Source organism: Podarcis erhardii (assembly GCF_964252035.2).
Source record: "Podarcis erhardii genome assembly, chromosome: 7".
Lineage (NCBI taxonomy): Eukaryota > Metazoa > Chordata > Lepidosauria > Squamata > Lacertidae > Podarcis > Podarcis erhardii.
Window position 1 is genome coordinate 91,291,643 of NC_138511.1, and position 22,344 is coordinate 91,313,986.

At 48.1% G+C, this 22,344-nt stretch overlaps 1 protein-coding gene and 1 pseudogene across 4 annotated transcripts in view; both read right to left on the reverse strand.

The window, feature by feature from the left end:
- The window catches only part of LOC309346116 (transmembrane protein 229b-like), a 31,556-nt gene extending 13,470 nt beyond the window's left edge, over positions 1-18,086 (reverse strand). The window contains exon 1 of one of the 2 annotated variants that reach the window (XM_081869816.1): positions 17,560-18,086. In XM_081869816.1, the coding sequence (XP_081725942.1) occupies positions 17,560-17,585 (26 nt within the window). In that variant the 5' untranslated portion in view covers positions 17,586-18,086. The remainder of the gene's footprint in view (positions 1-17,559) is intronic. The other variant, XM_081869818.1, reaches the window with a different exon arrangement.
- On the reverse strand, positions 648-20,727 carry LOC309346125 (transmembrane protein 229B pseudogene; annotated as a pseudogene). Of its 2 annotated transcripts, XR_014161724.1 has the most exons (3): positions 20,612-20,727; positions 4,000-4,140; positions 648-2,275 (listed from the first exon to the last, which is right to left on the reverse strand). The product of XR_014161724.1 is annotated as a transmembrane protein 229B pseudogene (transcript). The 2 variants fall into 2 exon arrangements; XR_014161725.1 differs by lacking the exon at positions 4,000-4,140 and having other exon boundaries at positions 20,612-20,691.
- Positions 20,728-22,344: the final 1,617 nt, after the last annotated feature.

The following is a 22,344-nucleotide window of genomic DNA, read 5'->3' on the forward strand; positions in this document are numbered from 1 at the left end:
TTAGAGCATCCGCTTTGGATGGAAACCTGGGGAGCTGCTGCCAGTCCATAGCTGTCAACTTTGAAAATAAGGGATCAGCAGCCAAAATAAGGGATTTTCCAAGGGGCACAGGTATGTTCAACTTCTGAGCCCCTCCGAGCCAAAGGCAGAAAGCCCTGCCAGCAGCCCAACGAAGCCTCAAGCGGTGGTTCCCACAGCGCAGCAACCCGGCAAAGGGGATGCAGCAAGGAAAACCACCGTCCCCTCTCCGCTGGGAAGCGCTGAGCAAAGGCGAGTCCCCAGGAAACACGGCCAATTTGATTGGCACAAGGCATGCAAGCTCCACCACCCCCAGTCGTTCTGAGACTCCTTATTGGGTGAGCAACGCAGCCAAGCAAAACAGCTGGAGCCTCCCTCCTCCCTGGCTGGCAGGGAGGGAGGAAGGGACGGCACTGGGATAAGGGACTTTCCCGCCAAATAAGGGACGGTTGACAGCTATGGACAGTACTGAGGTACATGGATCAATGGACTGGTTTGCTCTAAGGTCGCTTCCTGTGTGTCTATTAAACCATCCCTTTTTCAGAATCTGGCATCTTGGTATATTTTTAGGGGGCGAGCTGCGAATCAGGGGTGCAACGACTGCTCCACATGCAGGAACACGACCCAAATTCATTCCACAGCAGCATATTTAATAAATAAATAGAAATAATAAGAAATCCCCAGGCAGGGCTGGAAAAGTCTCCCGCTGAACTCCTGCAGATCCGATGCTGCCCAGTGTTGACAATATGAGCTAAACGGACCCAGCGCCCAGTGTTGCTATTCGCTGAGAGACTAGCTCATTGTATTGCAAGTCTATGATCCCAGGGGGACAGCCGTGGCTCAGTGGTTAGAGCATTTTCCTGGCCTGCAGAAGGTCCCGGGTTCGATCCTTCCGATCCCGCAAGAGCCCTTTCCGCCACAGCTCCAGGATCGCAGCGTTTGCCGCCTTCTTCTCACAACAACCCTGTGAGGTAGGTGAAAGCGGGAGACCATCACCAGAGTCCAGGGTCACCCAGTGGCTGGCAGGGGAAGATTCGAACCCATGGCTCAAACTCAAAGTCAGAAGAGTTCAGGTGCTCTTTCTCCCTCGCCTTGCAAGGAGGGAAAGCAAGGTTTGGGGTATATTGCAAAGAAGAAGAAAAAGCCTGCTGGATCCGGGCTGTTATGTACTGAGTTGAATAGGATCCAAAAGGCAGCAGTCTGATTGGTCCTAGAACAATAGGATTCAGAGCGCAGCAGTCTGATTGGTCCTAGAACAATAGGATCCAGAATGCAGCAGTCTGATTGGTCTGCAGGAGCCACCCAATCCAGCCACAGGTGGAAGTGAATCTGCAACCTGATTGGCCTACAGGAGAATCCCAGAATTAGCCAATCACATGGGGCTCATTGTGTAAATAATGTATATAAAGCAGACATTTCGGGGGAACTTCCATTCCTCACTACTCTGAGCTGAATAAAGAACATGAAATCCACACTCGACTCTGAGTATATTTCAGGAGCCCAGCCAGCCCAACACCCTGTGGCCAAGCCGCCGGAAACCCAGAAGTGGGACCTGAGTGCGAGAACAACTCTCCCCGCCTGCGGCTTCCAGCAACGGGCCTTCAGAAGCATCGCCTGACCGTAGAGGAAGAGCGCAGCCATTGTGATAGCCGTCCCCTCCACGGATTTGTCCAGAGGAAGAAAAGGATGGAGTCTGAGTGTCCGGGATCTTAAATCTCCCTGGTTTTCTGTCCGCCGTGAGTTACCCCGGACTCAGTCGTCTTTCAGTTCGAACCTGGGGAACGGGCGCCCTTGGGTGCTACTGGCCGGATCCAGCCTGAGCCTCAGGGCGTTGCGGATGACGATTTTCTCCAGCAGGAGGGCGCCGACAAACCAGAAGAGGCAATACTCCAGAGTCACGAGGCCCATGAAGTTGTACCGGTAGTGGCTGTAGTCCCAGGGGCAGGCGTTGAAGCATTGCAGCGCATAGCCGGTGGAGAACTCCCAGAGGTAGATGCACAGGGTGTAGATGGCACAGCGGGTCAGCAGGAAGCTGCGGCCCTTGAGCAGGACGTAGAGGCGCTCGAGGGCCAGGCCGCAGGTCCCATAGATGAAGAGGGCCCACACGCTGGTCACCCCCTGGAACTTCCAGTCCCGATCCACCACAAAGGACCAGGCGGCCGTGAACATCACTTCCGAGAAGTAGCCGTGGATGGCGTAGATGTACCAGCGCCAGAAGCGGCTTAGCGGCTCACCGTGGCTCCCCATGGCTGGAGACCTGCATGGGGCAGATGGGAGACAGGGGGGCATTTGTGAATAATAATAATAATAATTTTGTTATTTATACTCCGCCCATCTGGCTGGGTTTCCCCAGCCACTCTGAGCGGCTTCAAGGTAAAGGTAAAGGGACCCCTGACCGCTAGGTCCAGTCGTGGCCGACGCTGGGGTTGCGGCGCTCATCTCGCTTTATTGGCTGAGGTAGCCGGCGTACAGCTTCCGGGTCATGTGGCCAGCAGGACTAAGCCGCTTCTGGCGAACCAGAGCAGCGCACGGAAACGCCGTTTACCTTCCCGCCGGAGCGGTACCTATTTATCTATTTGCACTTTGGAACAACTGATTGGTTCCGAATTGGGAAAGGAGTACGACAAGGCTGTATATTGTCCCCCTGCTTATTTAACTTATATGCAGAATTCATCATGCGAAAGGCTGGGCTGGATGAATCCCTAGCTGGAATTAAGATTAGCGGAAGAAATATCAACAACCTCAGATATGCAGCTGACACAACCTTGATGGCAGAAAGTGAGGAGGAGTTAAAGAACCTTTTAATGAGGGTGAAAGAGGAGAGCGCAAAATATGGTCTGAAGCTCAACATCAAAAAAACAAACATCATGGCCACTGGTCCCATCACCTCCTGGCAAATAGAAGGGGAAGAAATGGAGGCAGTGAGAGATTTTACTTTCTTGGGCTCCATGATCACTGCAGATGGTGACAGCAGCCACGAAATTAAAAGACGCCTGCTCCTTGGGAGGAAAGCAATGACAAACCTAGACAGCATCTTAAAAAGCAGAGACATCACCTTGCCAACAAAGGTCCGTATAGTTAAAGCCAAGGTTTTCCCAGTAGTGATGTATGGAAGTGAGAGCTGGACCACAAAGAAGGCTGATTGCCAAAGAATGGATGCTTTTGAATTCTGGTGCTGGAGGAGACTCTTGAGAGTCCCATGGACTGCAAGAAGATCCAACCTCTCCATTCTGAAGGAAATCAGCCCTGAGTGCTCACTGGAAGGACAGATCCTGAAGCTGAGGCTCCAAGACTTTGGCCACCTCATGAGAAGAGAAGACTCCCTGGAAAAGACCCTGATGTTGGGAAAGATGGAGGGCACAAGGAGAAGGGGAGGACGGAGGACGAGATGGTGGGACAGTGTTCTCAAAGCTACAAGCATGAGTTTGACCAAACTGCGGGAGGCAGTGGAAGACAGGAGTGCCTGGCATGCTCTGGTCCAGGGGGTCACAAAGAGGCGCACACAACTAAACGACTAAACAACAACAACATGATATGTAAAATGAACCATGGAAAGAGAAGAAGGGAAGTCATTGATATCTTAAGGATGTAAAAATGAGTACAGTGGGACCTTAGCTGTCAAACGTAATCCGTTCCGGGAGTTCGAAAACCAAGGCGCAGCTTCCGATTGGCTGCAAGAGCTTCCTGTACTCAATCGGAAGCTGCGTCGAACGTTCAGCTTCCAAAAAAACGTTCACAAACCGGAACACTCACTTCTGGGTTTGTGGCATTCGGGAACCGATTTGTTCGGGACCCAAGCAATTCGACAACCAAGGTACCAGTGTACATAGTTCCATCCTTTTTTCAGATATCGTGATATATCTGTATATTGCAATGTTTAGCTGGTGATCTGGTTGAAAACCAAATATCGCCCAGTCCTAGTTAGAACCCTGTCCTTTTAGTCTCTCTCCCATCCAAACAGGAGCAAAAGGAGGTCCTTACCACTGATTCGCTGCGGCAGATTTCTGCTTTGCTCAAGTAGATGGCCGGATGGAGGCAAACTCCCTGGACCTCTTCTCAGCTCTGGAAGAGGCAGTGTCGTCCAGTGGTTGGAGCAGGGTGGAATAAATCCTGAATCTAGCTCTGGGGAGAGAGGAGTCTTTATTAGGCTGGTGTCGTGTGCCAGAGAACAAGTCCGACTCGCTCTTTTTCTGGTTGACTCACTTCCTCTTGCCAAAGCCCAATCAAGTCCTCTGATTCTACCTTTTCAGGCTGGCGTAATTAAAAGAATCACAGGAAGAGCCGTTGCCTTGCAGCCTTTTAATCACTTGACAAACCACCACCCCAATAAAGAAGAAATCCAGGTCAAAGGATGTGACTTCTTCTAAGCTAGGGATGCGTCAACCTTTTGAACCCTGAAGGAGAGCCTTTCAGGCAGGGCAGAACAAAGGATGGGAGTTATGTCCTATAAGCTGCATTTCCGACACGCAAAAATCAGATCCGTGGTTTCCAAACGCTTCCCCCTCCATAGACCACTTTTGAAAGCTCCCGAGGGTCTTGGCAGACCACTTAATCCTAGAACCATGAGTAGAGTTAGAAGGGACCTTGAGGGTCATCTAGACCAACCCGCTTCAATGCAGGAATCTCAACTGAAACATCCATGACAGATGGCCGTCCAACCCCCCCCCCCCGGAAGGAGAGCCCACCACCTTCCACCCCACAGCCAAACAGCCCTTCCCATCAGAAAGTCATTCCTGATGTTCAGCTGGAATCTCCTTTCTTCTAACTTGAAGCCACGGGTTCGAGTCCTACCCTCCAGAGCAGGAGAAAACAAGCTTGCTCCCTCGTCCATGCGGCAACCCCATCACATATCAGAAGCAGACTCCTCGTTCAGATATGAATCTCCTCCCGGTCTCCTCTTTCCCAGGCTAAACCTACTCAGCTCCTTCAACCGTTCTTCATCAGGCTTGATGATTTCACCACTGCCCGTTGCAGCCGCCGCAAAGCGGGTTGGACTGGATGACCCTGGGAACCCCTTCCAACTCTTGTGCTCGGATCCTGCTTGTGAGAACAGGGTGCTGAACTAGATGGGCCATTGGCCTGATCCAGCACCTTCTTCCCGTCTTATGAGAGGCCTTGGGGTCCACATTTGGCCAAGATCCGCCCCCTCTTCTCTCTCCTCCCTGTGGGTGCTTCCAATGTAGGTGTGAATTCACCCTGCCTTCTTCAATCGCAATTCACTACCTGGCATTTTATTTCTGCTCTGTAGGTTTTTCCAGCAGCCGTTGGAGATTCCCTGGGGCTCCCAGGTTGGCACCTTGCTCTGCTTTTGGGTCTCTCCGATGCCAGGCTTGGTAAACAAACTGCAGCGTCTCTGCCAGCGGGGAAGATTTCCTAGAGAACATCTCATTCTCCCCTGCTAATTAGACTCCGCCGGGTCTCAGAGGATTATAATTTCAGCTCTTGGAGCCACAAAAGGTGGGGTCTCCACTTCAAGGCTATGGTTTGCGAGAAATTCAGGAGAAAATAATTATGCAGTGGCACCTTGGTTCTCAAACGCCTTGGTACTCGGACATTGCAAACCTGGAAGTACGTGTTCCATTTTGCGAACTTTTTTCGGAAGCCAAGCATGCTCTGTTTTGAGTGTTACACTGAGGTCTGTTTGTTTTTGCTATTTATTTTGCGTTTTTGTTTTTGCATCTCTTTTTGTTTTTGTGACTGTACATAGCTGTCAACTTTTCCCTTTTCTTGCGAGGAGTCCTATTCGGAATAAGGTGATTTCCCTTTAAAAAAGGGAAACATTGACAGCTATGTGACTGTGTGAAACCCGGTTCAGCTAATGATTGATTGATTGTGTGACCGCAATACATTATTGCTTTCATTTTATGGGTCGATGGTCTCATTAGATAGCAAAATCCACGTTCAATTGCTCTTTTAGGGGTTGCTTTTAAAAGCCGGGAACGGATCGATCCGTTTTGCACTGCTTTCCATGGGAAAGCAGCGCACCTTGGTTTTGGAATGCTTTGGTTTTGGAACGGACTTCCAGAACGGATTAAGTTTGAGAACCAAGGTACCGCTGTATAGATATTGCTACACAGCACCCCAATCTCAGGGCAGTGAGAGATTCCACGGGAAGGGAATTAAGGTGGCATATTTAAGGATATATGGCATGGAGTACAGCAATGGCTATGCCCTCACACCCCTCCAAGTGTCCCTGTTTTCCAGGGACAGTCCCGGATTTAAAGAAGCCGTCCTGGTTTCTGATTGGATTCCGGAATTTCCTGCTTTTCCTTAGGACGTCCCTGTTTTCATCAAATAAATGTTGGAGGGTATGTTCTCTACCTCCACAAAGTTGCTGGAAACCATGGGCTGATGCCAAAGTCTCTTCTAATGTTCTTATGTTAATTTATGGAACTCCCTTCCACAGGAAGCTGAGATGGCTAGATGGCTTTATGTTTTATGGTAAGTTTAATTGTGATTTTTTTAAAAAAAAAAAAATACCAATAAACTAAAACCATTCACGACAGCTCAGCTGGTGCAGCATGAGACTCTTAATCTCAAGGGCGTGGATTCAAGTCCTGTGCTGCGCAAACGTTCACTGCACTTCAGGGAGTTGGGCTGGATGAGTCTCCTGCTCCCTTCCAACTCTGCGATTCTACAGCAAACTTCATGGATTTGGCTCAGGGGTCGGCAACATGCAGCCCATGGGCTGGAAGTGACCCAGAGGCCATTTAACTGGCCCACAAGCCGCTCCAGAACCGAGCCGCCCGCTCAGCGAATCCTGGTGCGCTGCGCTAAACCGGTGCAGTGCGGCACGGCGACTCTCTTCAACAGCTCTGGAAATCGCTTCTGCGCATGCGCAGGCGTCCGAAATCACGTCTGCGCTTGTCCGCGGTGCGGAAATCACTTCTGCGCATGCCCAGACGCTGAAAATTGCTTCTGCGCTGGCATGACACCTATGAGTGTCCATAAATTTCCATATAGCATATATTCAACAAAAAAAGCAGCAACAATTTGTTGTTGACAAAGGACAGCTGGACATATAAAGGGTTCCGTTACCTTCAGTAGCTGAGGGCCTCATCAAACCTCAATCCGGCCCTGATTGCGCTTTAAATGTATGGTGTGAATATGGTGTGACCCACTATGCAGAAGATTGAAAGAAGTATATGAATTATTTGAAGAGCAACTGCAATCAACAAATTACTCTAGTAGGACTACAAGAAATTTTGTAAGGAGAAATATACGAAGTGTTACAAAGTAGGAAAAGGTAGAGATATTGGTTATGAGATTGATATGTGATAGGGGAGGTTAAGAAATGCATACTAAGAGATTAGATTGGGAAATTTTCAGACTGGACTGATAGAAGTCAAAAAAAACGAATAAGATGTAAAAGTATGTTTAATTACTGTTGAAAATGATATGTGAAAAAACTAATAAAAATTTATATATATATATATATATATATATATATATATAAAGAATTTAAGCCACTGGTCCAGGCAGCTGTTCCTCATTCCACAGGTAGCACCCTAAGTCCTCTTGCGGCCCCCTTCCAAAAATCAGTAGGGGGGGAACGAGAGGCAGGGAATTAGGGGAGGGAGTGGGAATGGACACAGAGGGGGGAACTGCCATCAGGAGCAACCCAAATATCATGTGACTCTTTACCCAAGATGCCAGTCAAGGCTGCCTCGCACGGGCCGCCCAGCCCTCCCCCCCCCCCCCAGGAAATGTTGCCGGCTGCAATTCAGTAGACAAAGCTCATTTTCCTTCTGCTTTTTGACATAGCCATAGCGATGTGGCAATTCTCGTCGCGTTTGTGCAGGCAGCCCAAGATGCATCAGGGTTGGGTGTGTGGGGTGTGACCAGGGTCGATCGACCCACCTTGCCATACTGGACTACCCTACAGGGCTGTTGTACTGCGAGTGCGGCTTTCTCCCGATTGAAATGCAGAGTGTTTGAGGATCGGGACATTTGCAGGGAAACCAAAATGTTTGTGTACAAAGCTACTGTACTACCAATCTTACTGTATGCTTGTGAAATATGGACCACTTATAAATGCTGAAATATGGACCACTTATAAACGCCATCTGCAACTCCTTGAAAGATTCCATCAATGGTGTCTCTGGAAAAATTTACACATCACTTGGGAAGACATGTTGTGCGGATGCCTGATGATTGTCTTCCAAAGCAACTACTTTATTCCATACTTAAGAATGGAAAGCGTAATGCTGGTGGTCAACAAAAGAGGTTCAAAGACTGTCTCAAGGCAAATCTTTAAAAATGTAGTATAAACACCAACAATTGGGAAACCCTGGCCTGCGAGCGCTCCAGTTGGAGAACAGCCTTGACCAAAGGTGCCATGGGCTTTGAAGACGCTCGAACTCAGGACGCAAGGGAGAAACGTGCTGCTGCTGCTTCTGCGATCCCTCGTAGCCGAGTAAGATTGTCTTCCATAAACACGGTTTTAACAATGAGTCCGTAAGTGACTGTGGAGGCCAATTCTGGATCCACACATCCTTCCACAGTGGGGACACTGGTTTCCAGGCAGGAGTTGATCACGGTGTGGATTTGCCAAGCGTGCCTTCCTCTTAATAATAATAATAATAATAATTTATTATTTGTACCCCGCCCATCTGGCTGGGTTTCCCCAGCCACTCTGGGCGGCTTCCAACAAAGATTAAAAACACATTAAAGTGTCACACATTAAAAACTTCCCTGAACAGGGCTGCCTTCAGATGTCTTCTAAATGTCAGGTAGTTGTTCATCTCTTTGACATCTGATGGGAGGGTGTTCCACAGGGAGGGCGCCACTACCGTTTCTTCCTTGCGTCCTGAGTTTGAGTGTCTTCAAAGCCCATGATAGCTTTGGTTAAGGCTGTTCTCCAACTGGAGCGCTCGCAGGCCAGTGTTTCCCAGTTGTCGGTGCTTTTACTACATTTTTCTTTAGATTTGCCTTGAGACAGTCTTTAAACCTCTTTTGTTGACCACCAGCATTACGCTTGAAACGTGCTAAGAGGAAGGCACACTTGGCAAACCGACACCGTGATCAACTCCCGCCTGGGAACCAATGTCCCCACTGTGGAAGGACGTGGGGATCCAGAATTGGCCTCCACAGTCACTTACGGACTCACTGTTAAAACCGTGTTTATGGAAGACAATCTTACTCAGCTATGAGGGATCGCCAAAGAAGAAGAAGACGAAGACGAAGACGAAGACGAAGAAGAAGAAGAAGAAGAAGAAGAGGAGGAGGAGGAGGAGGAGGAGGAGGAGGAAGAGGAAGAAGAAGAAAGCTTAGTGAATACCTCTTTCTCAAGGATGCATGTATACCTTCAGGGCTGGTTTCAACTGACCTAGCAGCTGCCCTCAGGAGTAGGAACTCAGAATCCCAGAACTGGAAGGGACCCCAAGGTCATCTATCCCAACCCCCTTTTGCCCAACCTGGGGCTTGAACCCACAACCCTGATTTTAAGAGTCTCTGCCGACTGAGCTATCCCTGTTTTAGTGGGGGCTGTTGCGCCATCATGAGGGTTTAGGTCAGATTCAGCTGCCCGTCTGATCATCCGGGGTAAAGGTAAAGGTAAAGGGACCCCTGACCATTAGGTCCAGTTGCGGATGAGTCTGGGGTTGTGGTGCTCATCTCGCTTTACTGGCCGAGGGAGCCGAAGTACAGCTTCCGGGTCATGTGGCCAGCAGGACTAAGCCGCTTCTGGCGAACCAGAGCAGCGCACAGAAATGCCGTTTACCTTCCTGCCGGAGCGGTGCCTATTTATCTACTTGCACTTTGAGGTGCTTTCGAACTGCTAGGTTGGCAGGAGCAGGGACCGAGCAACGGGAGCTCACCCTGTCACGGGGATTTGAACCGCCGACCTTCTAATCAGCAAGTCCTAGGCTCTGTGGTTTAACCCACAGCGCCACCTGCGTCCCTGATCATCCGGGATAGGGATGGGCAAATTACTTTGGGGGTATTGTTCTTAATATATTTATCAGTTGCTTTATTCATGAAAATAACGGGGGGGGGGGGGTAGAAGGAACGAAGCCTGTTTTCTCCTTCGTTTTCTCCCTGGCAAACAGGCAGGTGGTAGCGAATGATAAGGAACCGAAGTCGCAGACGCCATTGGCGATAAGGGCAGGTTCAGCGACCTAGTGAAGCCCACAGAGGATTCCGTAACAGGCAGCCCACGTGATCAATATACTGTACAAATAAACAACTATCTGACTTTTAGAAGACATCTGAAGGCAGCCCTGTTTAGGGAAGTTTTTAATGTTTGATGTTTTCTCGTGTTTTTAATATTCTGTTGGGAGCCGCCCAGAGTGGCTGGGGAAACCTAGCCAGATGGGCAGGGTAGAAATAATAAAATTGTCATTGTTATTGTTATTCTTAGGATGGAGTGACTCCCTTATGAGCAAGTACAGTCATACCTCACGTTACGTCTGCTTCATATTACGTTCTTTCAGGTTTTGTCCCGCGGCGACCCGGAAGTACCAGAAAGGGTTACTTCTGGGTTTCGCCGCTTGCACATGCGCAAATGCGCAAAACGGCGTCGTGCGCATGCGCGGAAGTGGCGAATCGCAATCCGCGTGTGCGCAGATGCGCCGCTGCGGGTTGCATTCTTTTCATGTTGCAAACAGGCCTCCAGAACAGATCCAGAGGTACCACTGTAGTTTGCAGAGTTTGGGACTTTATAAATTCATAGTGAGAAAGCGGTGGGCATTCAGCGACACTGAGTGTTGGAAGTTTCATAGACTTTGTAGAGTCAGAAAAGGACCCCTGGGCATCATCTAGTCCAACCCCGCTGCGATTCAAGAATACGCAGCTGTCCCATACGGGATCGAAACTGCAACCTTGGCGTTCTCAGCACCATGCTCTAACCAACTGGACTACCCACTGCCCTATCAGGACAGAGAAAAGGAAGCCTTTTTTCACGCAGCACAGGGTTAGACTATGGAACTCCCTCCCACAAGAGACATGGATGGCCGCCAACTTGGACGGTTTTAAAACAGGATTGGAGAAATTTGTGGAGGAGGAGAGGGCTGCCGGTGGCTACCAGCCAGGACTTATCTGTTCTGCCTCCACAGTCGGAGGCAGCAGTGGTTCTGAATCCCAGCTGCTGGAAAACGTGGGAGGGGAGAGTTGGTCTTGTGTTCGAATTCTGCTTGTCGGTTTCCCTTTGAAGCATCTAGGCGGCCACTGTGAGAACAGGAGGCTGGACTAGATGGGCCCCCTCTGGCCTGATCTTTACCTTCTCAAGGAAACAGTGTGGTTCAGTGGTTAGAGCGCTAGACTAGGACCTTGGAGACCAGGGTTCTAATAATAATAAGAATATAATAAATTTTATTTATACCCTGCCCTCCCCAGCCAAGACCAGGCTCAGGGTGGCTAACACCAGGTATAAAAACATTTGGTTGAAATACAACTTTAAAAACAAGATTAAAATACGACATTAAAATGCAGCCTCATTTCAGTAGAAACTACAATCAAAAACTTTTTGGGGATGAAAAAGTCAAACCTTCACCAAGGCCAACTATCCAGACTGGTCCTAAGTGGGCCAGAAAAAAGCCAGGGAATTCCTCAAATAGGAGTTCCATCACAGAAGGAGAAAGGAAAAAGGAAAGAGGGGAAGGGGATCAAGTTTATTCCAAGCCAAAGGCCAGGCAGAACAACTCTTGTCTTACAGGCCCTGCGGAAAGAAATCAGATCCCGCAGGGCCCTGGTCTCATGAGACAGAGCGGTCCACCAGGCTGGAGCCATCACTGAAAAGGCCCTGGCTCTGGTTGAGGCTAATCTGACTTCCTTAGGGCTGGGACCTCTAGGGTGTTGCTAAATGCCCACAAAACTCCCTGGGGTGACCTTGAGGGCGAGAAGCCACTGCCTCTCAGCCTAACCTACCTCGCAGTACTGTTGTAGGGATTAAATAAGAAGCGGAAGAAGAACCATTTACGCCAGCTTGAGCGTAAGAGAGAAAGGAGGGATAGAAATTCAGCGAGTCGGTCAAGGTGTCTTGCCCACAGGCTCACCAAAACCGGGAGCCAGCACCATAAAAATGTGTGTGTCGGGCGATGGGAAAAATAAAGTGTGTATGTTATTTTTAGTGGGGGGGGGACCCGTTCGGAAAGATCTTAAGCGCCTCCTCCGCCCCTCTGGATTCTCTGCCTAAGGCCGCTTTACATTTTTCTTTTAAAAAGAAAACAAAGTAAATTTGTCATGTGCTTTTGTGCCAAGTTTAGTTTGACTGCTCTCTTAACTTTGCAAGGAGGTTGCTTCACCCCTTGGGCTCTGGCTCAGTGTTGCAAACCGGCTGGGTCTGTTCCAACAGGTAGGAGGAAAACTATTTAGTTCGGTGGTTGCTATCCTCCCCTTGAACCCTTTTGCGCAGGAGAGATTGCAGCCATGGGAAACGGAATCTGGAAATATTCAAATATTCTATCCATTCGGTGCTTTTGAAGCATTCCTCTTTTTTTAAAAAATCATTGTGGGTTTGGGGAGGGCCAGGCTGGATGATTCCCAGAGCACCATTCAAATCTTGAGGTCCTGTACCCCCGGGAAGGGCTAGAGTCTAACAGACGGAGTTGTCTAACTGGCCAGACAAGTTTCTTTGCAAGACACTGACCTAAGTTGGCCATTTCAATGTCTTCATCAGCATCCCCTTCTTGCAAAAGCTGCAAGAATGATGCGTGGGCCTTCCTTCCACCCCCTGACCTATCTGCTAGGCAGGAGAACAACAGTCAGAGTGTTGTCTGTGTACTGAGCTGGCTGGAAGCTGGAGACACAGAGACCTCCTTGCTCTGTGTTGGATCTGAATGGAGAAGCAAGTTCTTCTGGGATCCGATACCGTGAGGCCCTCCATACTATGTGCAGGTTATATATATATACAGTGGATGCTCACGTTGCGAACGTGATCTGTGCAGGATGCACATTCGCAACCTGCAGCGTTCGCAACCCGCAGCGGCGCGTCTGCACACGCACGGGTTGCGATTTGGTCTTCTGCGCATGTGCAAAGCGCAATTTAGCACTTTTGCGCATGCGTGACCGCCGAAACCCGGAAGTAACCCGTTCCAGTACTTCCGGGTTTCGGCGGGTCCGTAACCCGAAAAAACGCAAACTGAAGTGTCTGTAACCTGAGGTAGGACTGTACCGTCGTTCGTTGGTTCTCAAATGCCTTGGTACTCAAACAACTTGGAACCCAAACACCTCAAACCTGGAAGTAAGTGTTCCGGTTTGCAAACTTTTTTTGGAAGCCGAATGTGCTCCGTTTTGAGTGTTACGCTTCCAATTTGAGTGTTACACTGTTTTTGCTACTTATTTTGCGTTTTTGTTTACGCGGCTCTTTTTTGTTTTGTTTTTGTGACTGTCTGGAACCCGGTTCAGCTACCAATTGATTGATTGTGTGACTGCAGTTCATCGTTTATTGCTTTCATTTTGTGTTCCAGTGGTCTCGTTGGATAGCAAAATGCATGTTAAATTGCTGCTTTAGGGGTTGTTTTTAAAAGTCTGGAACGGATTGATCTGTTTTGCATTGCTTTCTAGGGGAAAGCGCGCCTTGGTTTTGGAACGGACTTCCGGAACGCATTAAGTTTGAGAACCAAGGTACCACTGTACAGTGGATGCTCAGTTTGCGAACGTGATCCATGCGGGAAGCACATTCACAATCCGCAGAGGCGCATCTGTGCACGCGCGAGTTGCGATTCAGTGCTTCTGCGCATGCACGACCCCTGAAACCTGGAAGTAACCCGTTCCGGTACTTCCGGGTTTTGGCGGGTCTGTAACCCGAGGTATGACTGTATGTGCAAATGAAATCATACATCCCAAAGACAACACAGTCTCCGTTGACCTTCATTCCATGCATAAATGCCCGGAAACCGTGGAGTTAGAAAAGTGATGGTATAATTGCCCAGGAAAGTGAAGGCAACAGCCATTTCTGTGTGTGAATACACAGCCCACCTGAAAGCCACCTTAGAAGCAAGGGAGAAGGGGACTGATAGGATGAAAGGCAGGGAGGCCAACAGTAGAGGGCGCTAGAGGCAATGGCAATAATAGACCACTACTGGTTGTAAGTAAGCAGGTGGAGACTGGCGGAGGGCTGCAGCTGCCCATTTCGCCCTCACAGATAGGACTCCACTGCTTAGAAGTCAGACAGCTAAGCGGATTGACTACCTCTGTCTCTGCTCCCCCCCCCCAAAAAAAACCCATTCCTCAGGCCAAATCCTAGACAGGCCCTCTCACAATGGGAGGCCAGATGACTGAAGGAATCACTCTGCCCACGGGTGATTCCCAGGCACTGGGATTCAGAGGCACATTCACACAAACATCTGCACCCTCCTCCCAGACCAGTGCAGGATTTATGTTTAAGCTAAACAAGCTATAGCTTAGGGCCCCACTCTCTTGGGGGCCCCAAAAAATGTAAAGGGGAAAAACTGGATGTACATTTCCAAAATATAAGGTAAAAACAAATAAAATAAAACCTATATACAGCAACCGTGTTTGGTGTTGTGTAGGCTCCTATGATGTAAGTCCTGGGCCCCACCTGCTCCCTCAAATATCACGGGTTTGCTCCTTTCTATATATAGGGTACCTGCATTCTGCATGGACTGGTTGCATGGCAAATGGTTTTAGATACCTATTAAGGTAAAGGGACCCCTGACCATTAGGTCCAGTCAGGGACAACTCTGGGGTTGCGGCGCTCATCTTGCTTTATTGGCCGAGGGAGCCGGCGTACAGCTTCCGGGTCATGTGGCCAGCATGACTAAGCCGCTTCTGGCGAACCAGAGCAGCACACGGAAACGCCGTTTACATTCCCGCCGGAGCGGTACCTATTTATCTACTTGCACTTTGACGTGCATTTGAACTGCTAGGTTGGCAGGAGCAGGGACCGAGCAACGGGAGCTCACCCCGTCGTGGGAATTCGAACCGCCAACCTTCTGATCGGTAAGTCCTAGGCTCTGTGGTTTAACCCACAGTGCCACCCGCGTCAGATACCTATGAGGTCCATCAATTACCATATAGCATCTATTCAACACAAAAAACAGCGACAATTTGTTGTTGGCAAAGGACAGCTGGACATATTGGGGGCCCCATTACCTTCAGGAGCTTAAACCTAAATCCAGACCTGTTCCAGACCAGCAAGAGGCATTATTAGAGGTCAAGGACCAGGCAAAATTCCAGGTGTTGGTCTGAAGAGCGTGGCCGTAGATCCACATGGCTAATTGATCGGCGGAGGCTTATCTATGACAGTGGATCATAGAATCGTAGAATTCTCGAGTGGGAAGGGACCCCGAGGGTCATCTAGTCCAACCCCCTGCAATGTGAGAATCTCAACTAAAGAATCCAGGACAGATGGACATCCAGCCTCTGCTCAAAAACCAAGGAAGGAGAGTCCACCAAGAATGGCAGATGAAGTTGATGAACTATATGGAAATGGCGGAAATGACTGGCAGAATCCGAGACCAGGGAGAAGAGTCGGTGGAAGAAGATTGGAAAAAATTTTAAGATTATTTACAGAAACATTGTAAAATTAATGAGCTTAAGAAAAATGGTGGAATGAAGTAATATGGCTTTGGCAGAAATGTTATAAGGAACTAGGTACAGATAGATTGTTAATGTATTAAAGGGAAAAATCAGGTTAGAATATGTTAAGATTAATTATAGGACAGAAAATAGATGAAGATGGAAAGGAATTGCCGAAACAGTTAATTGAAGTGGAATACAAAAAGGGAGGCGTGAGGAAGTCAATGAAACAAGTGAATGAAAGTTAAGATTGAAAACATTGGAAGTGTTTTTAATTGTTTTTGTTTTGCTTTATTAATTTAATGTGTCATGTAGTGTTTTTGTTTTTGTATTTTATTATATTGTTATGTTTAATTCTCATTTTTTTCTTTTTGTATTTTTTAAACTCTTAATAAATATTATTATTTTTTTAAAAAGGAGAGTCCACCATCTCCCGAAGGAGACTCTGTCAAACAGCTCTTGCTGTCCGAAAGTTCTTCCTGATGTTGAGTCAGAATCTCCTTCCCTGTAACTTGAAACCACGGGTTCAAGTCCTACCCTCTGGAGCAGGAGAAAACAAGCTTTGCTCCACCTTCCATGTGACGGCCCTTAAAGTATTTGAAGATGGCTATCATCTCCCCTCTCCGATTCTCCAGGATAAACATACCCAGCTCCCTCAACTGTTCCTTATAAGGCTTGGTTTCCAGAACCTTGATCAATGGTAGGCAACCTAAGGCCCGTGGGCTGGATGCGGCCCAATCACCTTCTCAATCCAGCCCATGGATTCTACTCATTTACATGAGTAGAATGTGTCCTTTTATTTAAAATGCATCTCTGGGTTATTTGTGGGGCACAATAATTTGTTCATTTTTTCCTTCAAAATATAGTTCAGCTCCCCCACAAGGTCTGAGGGACGGTGGACCGGCCCAGGGCTGGAAAAGTTTGCTGACCCCTGTCCTTGATCATCTTGGTTGCCTTCCTCTGCACACATTCCAATTTGTCAATTTCCTTTTTAAATCAGGGAGCCCAGAACCGGACACGGGACTCCCAAGTGTGGTCTGACCAAGTTAGAAGAGAGTACGACTATGACTTCTTATCCTGTGAACCACCCAGAGATATCCGGGTATAGGGCAATACAGTGGTACCTCGGGTTACAGACGCTTCAGGTTACAGACTCTGCTAACCCAGAAATAGTACCTCGGGTTAAGAACTTTGCTTCAGGATGAGAACAGAAATCGTGCAGCGGCAGCAGGAGGCCCCATTAGCTAAAGTGGTGCTTCAGGTTAAGAAGAGTTTCAGGTTAAGAACGGACCTCCAGAACGAATTAAGTTCTTAAGCAGAGGTACCACTGTATATAAATCCAATTAATAATAATAATAATACTTCTGAAGCAGCCTAGAATAAAAAGGTAAAGGTAAAGGGACCCCTGACCATTAGGTCCAGTCGTGGCCGACTCTGGGGTTGCGGCGCTCATCTCGTTTTATTGGCCGAGGGAGCCGGCATACAGCTTCCGGATCATGTGGCCAGCAGGACTAAGCCGCTTCTGGCGAACCAGAGCAGTGCACGGAAACGCCGTTTACCTTCCTGCCAGAGTGTTACCTATTTATCTACTTGCACTTTGACGTGCTTTTGAACTGCTAGGTGGGCAGGAGCAGGGACCGAGCAACGGGAGCTCACCCCGTCGCGGGGATTCGAACCGCCGACCTTCTGATCGGCAAGTCCTAGGCTCTGTGGTTTAACCCACAGCGTTATCCGCATCCCCCCAGCCTAGAATAGCATTGCTCTTTTTTGCTGCTACATCACACTGTTGACACCTGTTCAACTTGTGGTCCACAAAGACCAACAAATCCTTTTCGCATGCGCTACTGGCAAGCCAGTTGTCCCCCATCTCATATTTGGGCACCTGGTTCTTCCTGCCTAAATGCAGAAACTTGAAATTCAAGGCGCTTCTCACAGGCAAAGACAAATCGACCGACGGCTGCCATTCCAGCCGTTTCCACTCACCTGTCCTGGGATAGTCCTACCCCAAAACACAGGCAGCTTCCCAGCTCACCCAAAAAAATTGTGCTTGATACAACTTACCTGGTGCCCACAGTGAGTCTTGGCATTCACTGTGGGGTCGGAGTGTGTGTGTTTTTGCAGAAACTCTGCCAGGAAGTGTCCGGCCCAGGAGACACGACGACGAGAGCCGGGAGGCTTGCCTGTGAACAGTGCTCCTTTTTCCTGCTTGGACGCAAGACTTGATTGTCAAGTGTGTGGGCCGATCCACTCGTCCCGGAGAAAGGAGATGTTTGTCAACTTTGTTCAGGTGAAGAGAGAGCAGTTTTGGGCTTGCAACAGAGGAGGAGCCTGCAAGGAGCCGTCACAGCTCCTTGCTCAACAGGACCATGGGGCGGCCAAGGACATTTGCCAAGAAGGGTGGAGCAGCGACTGACAAGGACCGAGGACAGCACAGGTCGCGGATCTGCACCTTTCAACCTGGGATTCCCAGGTGGGAAAGGCTAGCTTACCTTTCTCGCTCTGACCTAGCCACAGTGATCCATGCGATGGTCACCTCCAGACTTGATTACTGTAACTCACTCTACATGGGGCTTAGGACTTGCCGATCAGAAGGTCGGTGGTTCGAATCCCCGCGACGGGGTGAGCTCCCATTGCTCAGTCCCTGCTCCTGCCAACTGAGCAGCTCAAAAGCACGTCAAAGTGCAAGTAGATAAATAGGTACCACTCCGGCGGGAAGGTAAACGGTGTTTCCGTGCACTGCTCTGGTTCGCCAGAAGCGGCTTAGTCCTGCTGGCCACATGACTCGGAAGCTGTACGCCGGCTCCCTCGGCCAGCAAAGCGAGATGAGCGCCGCAAGCCCAGAGTCGGCCATGACTGGACCTAATGGTCAGGGGTCCCTTTACCTTTTACTAGCTTCCAGGTCATGTGGCCAGCAGGACTAAGCTGCTTCGGGTGAACCAGAGCAGCGCACAGAAACGCCGTTTACCTTCCCGCCAGAGTGGTACCTATTGATCTACTTGCACTTTGACGTGCTTTCGAACTGCTAGGTTGGCAGGAGCAGGGACTGAGCAACAGGAGCTCACCCCGTCATGGGGATTCGAACCGCCGACCTTCTGATCGCTAGTCCTAGGCTCTGTGGTTTAACCCACAGCGCCAAACGCGTCCCACAACCCGGAAGCCATCTGCGGACAAATGCCGGCTCCCTTGGCCAGTAAAGCGAGATGAGCGCCGCAACCCCAGAGTCAGCCACGACTGGACCTAATGGTCAGGGGTCCCTTTACCTTTACCTTTAATGAAAGAAGGCAAGCAAGACGACTTCAGTGGCTCAGTGCTTGAGAGACCAGCTCCATTCAAAACATCCTCTCTCTGAAATGTTTTCATTCCCACTGGTTGCTACTTTGTAAGTTTGCAAATTGATGCCCAGGTTTCCTGGTTTTCCTCTTCCCTCCCCATCCCAGTTTCCTTTCAGACTGCAGCTTTCAGAATGTGAGCCTGTGTTCTTTTGATTGCCCGCAGGAAAGTCATGTTGCAAACCTTTTTGGGTGAAGAGCACGGAAAAAAACGCCTTGAATCAGCCTTCGTCAAACTGTTGCCCTCCAGATGTTCGGAGCTGGGCTGATGGGAGTCTTAATCGAAAACATCTGGAGAGCATCAGGTTAGTAAAGGCTGCCTTAACTAGACAAATAAGGTAATAACCAAATAATAAATGGAAATAAATCATTGGAAGCGGGTTATTGGATTTGTTTTGCTTTTCCTTTACTATGCATTTTGTGTTTCCAATTTGAACTTTTACGTTGTGAACTGTCCTTTGATCCTCGGATGAAGGGCAGAATAAAAATTTAAAAAATCAATCAATAATAATCCTTTCTCATTCAGAAATGTGCTCCAAAGCTCGCATCCCACCACTAAGAAATGTTTGCTCTTTCCAAATAAAGTTTTTGGCTCAAGGCTCCAGTTCAATTAAATGAACACGCAATATGTTATTTAAGCATCAATGCTAGAACAGCAGCCTGCCCTGGCATTTATCCACCCACACGGCTCCAGAAAACAGATCAGAACTTTTGCCCCCATTTTACAGAGGAGGAAAACCGAGGCGGGAAGCAACTAAACGGTTTGCTCCAGCTGCAGCCCAAAATATCTGGAGGGCAGAAGATTAGCAAAGAGGGCGGATTCGGAATTACATTTGTTCTTATAAAACATGCAAGATGCTGTTTTAATCAACTGGGATCACAGAGATCTTATGTTGAGGAATTGTTTGTGAATGTGCGAGTGCACACACGAAATTCACCTCAGAAAGGAGATTGCAGAGTTGGAAAGGGGTCAGGAAAGGGCGACTAAAATGATCGAGGGGCGGAGCGAATCGATTGTGAAGAAAGAGTGCAGCGTTTGGGACTTAAGACAAGCAAGAGGCGACAGGTTATGAATTTTAAAAAGAATGCACGGCATTGAGAAATCGGGTAGGGAAAAGTTCTTCTCCCTCTCTTAAAGAATAATTGAATTGCAGGGTGAGAAGGGGTTCCAAGGGTCATCTAGCCCAACCCCGGGTTGAGAGGAGCTTCCTGGTGGGATTTGAAACCTGCTCTCTCCCAGGTCTCGGTCTAACAGCTACACCACACCATTGATTCCTATGGGTCTACTCTGAGTAAGATGAGGTCGTCCGCCCCCGCGTTAAGCCTCCCAGGTCTTACGCCAGCTCTCTAACCGCCACACCACACTGCCTTCCCTTTGCACGCTCAAGAGCTGCCTTTTTGCTCCTTGCTTCCTACAGAAAAAGTAACCCTTGCCCCTCGCTTTCGGAGGGAGCCGCTGCTGCCCTCTGTGCCCGGTGTGCAAAGAGGGCGGATTTGCATTAAATTTCTTCTTTTTCTTATTTTTTGCACGCTCGCTCTGTTATCCTAACCTGCTTCCCTGCCTTGCCTGCCTTCCCTAACCTGCTTCCCGTGAGAAAAAAACCACACACACCTTCCTTCCTTCGGGAAATACCCTTCCCCCCCCCCGGCTGCAGGTCTCATCTTTTCCCCGCTACACGCAACTTCGCATTCGCACGAGCTCAGGCACACACGTGTCTGCCGCCCATTTGGCCCCCCCGCGCGCACACACACCTCCCGCAGATGCTGCAGCTGCTGCTGCTCACCTGAGCCCAGGTGTGTCAGGCTGCGCTCCAGGGATCCGGCTCCGCCACCCCTCCGTCTCCCAGCTGTTCGCGAAGCTCCTCTCACCTGCCGCGCTGCGGGCCCTTTAAGGGGCGGTCCGCGCCCCTCTCGTGACGTCATGGCGCGCCCGCGTCGCCGTACCTGGCCCGGCACCACCTTTGGAGTGGCAGGTGAGGGCGCGGGCTGCGCGCCAATGGGGAGCTTTCGCCCAAAGGGAACCCCAAAGGTCATCCAGTCTGACCCCATGCAATGCAGGCATCTCCTTTATTATTATTATTATTATTATTTATTATAAACTTTATTTAGAATTCAACAATAACAAAGGAAAAAAAACCACAGTAATTGCTACATCAATTCATTCCAATTAACCACTTTTAACAATATATAAATAGTAATCGAAAAATTACACAGCATCACTTTTAAGTTACTGAAGTTTTCGTATTACACTTTTATCTCTCTCTCTGTTTCTCAAAGAGAGGAAGACCAAGAAAGGAGGCACAAAAAAGAAAAAAGAAGAGGAAGAATAAGAGAGAAAGGAAAAAAAAGGAAAAGAAAAATAGAAACAAAACAAAACAAAAAAAACACATTTGACTTCCAATTAGACTCATTCTGTTATTATTTCTACTATTTTTTCACACACAGTTCCAAATTATTGTATTGCTTTCTTTGTTTTCGTCAGATGTCAAAATACATTATATTTGTTGTTTTACAAGGATCATTCTATTTCTGCCAGGATATATTTGTTATTGTAATGTTTGCCCAGATACTCTTTAAAGATTTTCTATTCTTTCTGTACTTTCTGTTTGGGATAACCTCTAATTCTCCCTGTCATCATGGCCACCTGTAAATATTCTATCATTTGGACCTGCCACTCATTTATCACAGGTGTTTTGTCACTTTTCCAGTTTCTTGCAGTTAAGATCCTGGCTGCTAGTGCTGTGTACATAAAAAGTGGTCTCATTTCTTATTTCTGGTGACATTATTCCCAGCAGGAAGGTTTCAGGTTTTTTCTTAAATGAAAACTGAAATTTTTTAAAAAAATTCATTATAGATGTTATTCCAAAATTCTTTAATGGCTGTGCATTATTAAAACAAATCGAAATCGTGAAAAATAAAGATTTTAAAAGACCCCCCCCCCAAAAAAAGACAAAACAGAAAACTGAAAAAGAAGAAACACAAAAACGCACATTTTTCCAATACACAGAATCATTTCAGGAGTACAAACCATATTTTAAATAATCTGTATGCAAAATTCCTAGAAAGAATTGACCTCCGTCTTTAAACTACTTTCCTCATTCTTTCCAATCCTCTATACCGGTTTGTGTCCCTCACTTATTTCCTTTTGACTTCCATCTACCTCTTTGCGGTATCTATATTTCTCTTGCTTTTTAGTAGTCTGCATTCAATGGTTATGATAAATGAACTTTCCCTTATGTCTGCGAACTGGGATTTCTTTAAAAATTATCTGATGAAACAGGGTTCCAACAAGAACGCTTGGTTGTGCCTTGATTAAGTCCACAGATATAAGGGGAAAATTTTCCCTGCTTCTTTGATCTTTCCCTCCAAAATTAAGCAACGAGGACAGGGCGGAATCCTAATCTCTGCAATACAGATTAGTATAATCCCTGCAATGTTGTATTTGGAAGTTGCACAACTCACCTGTGCTAATAAATTGTTTGATCAAGGCTTCTCAAACCTGGTGCGCTTGACTTTT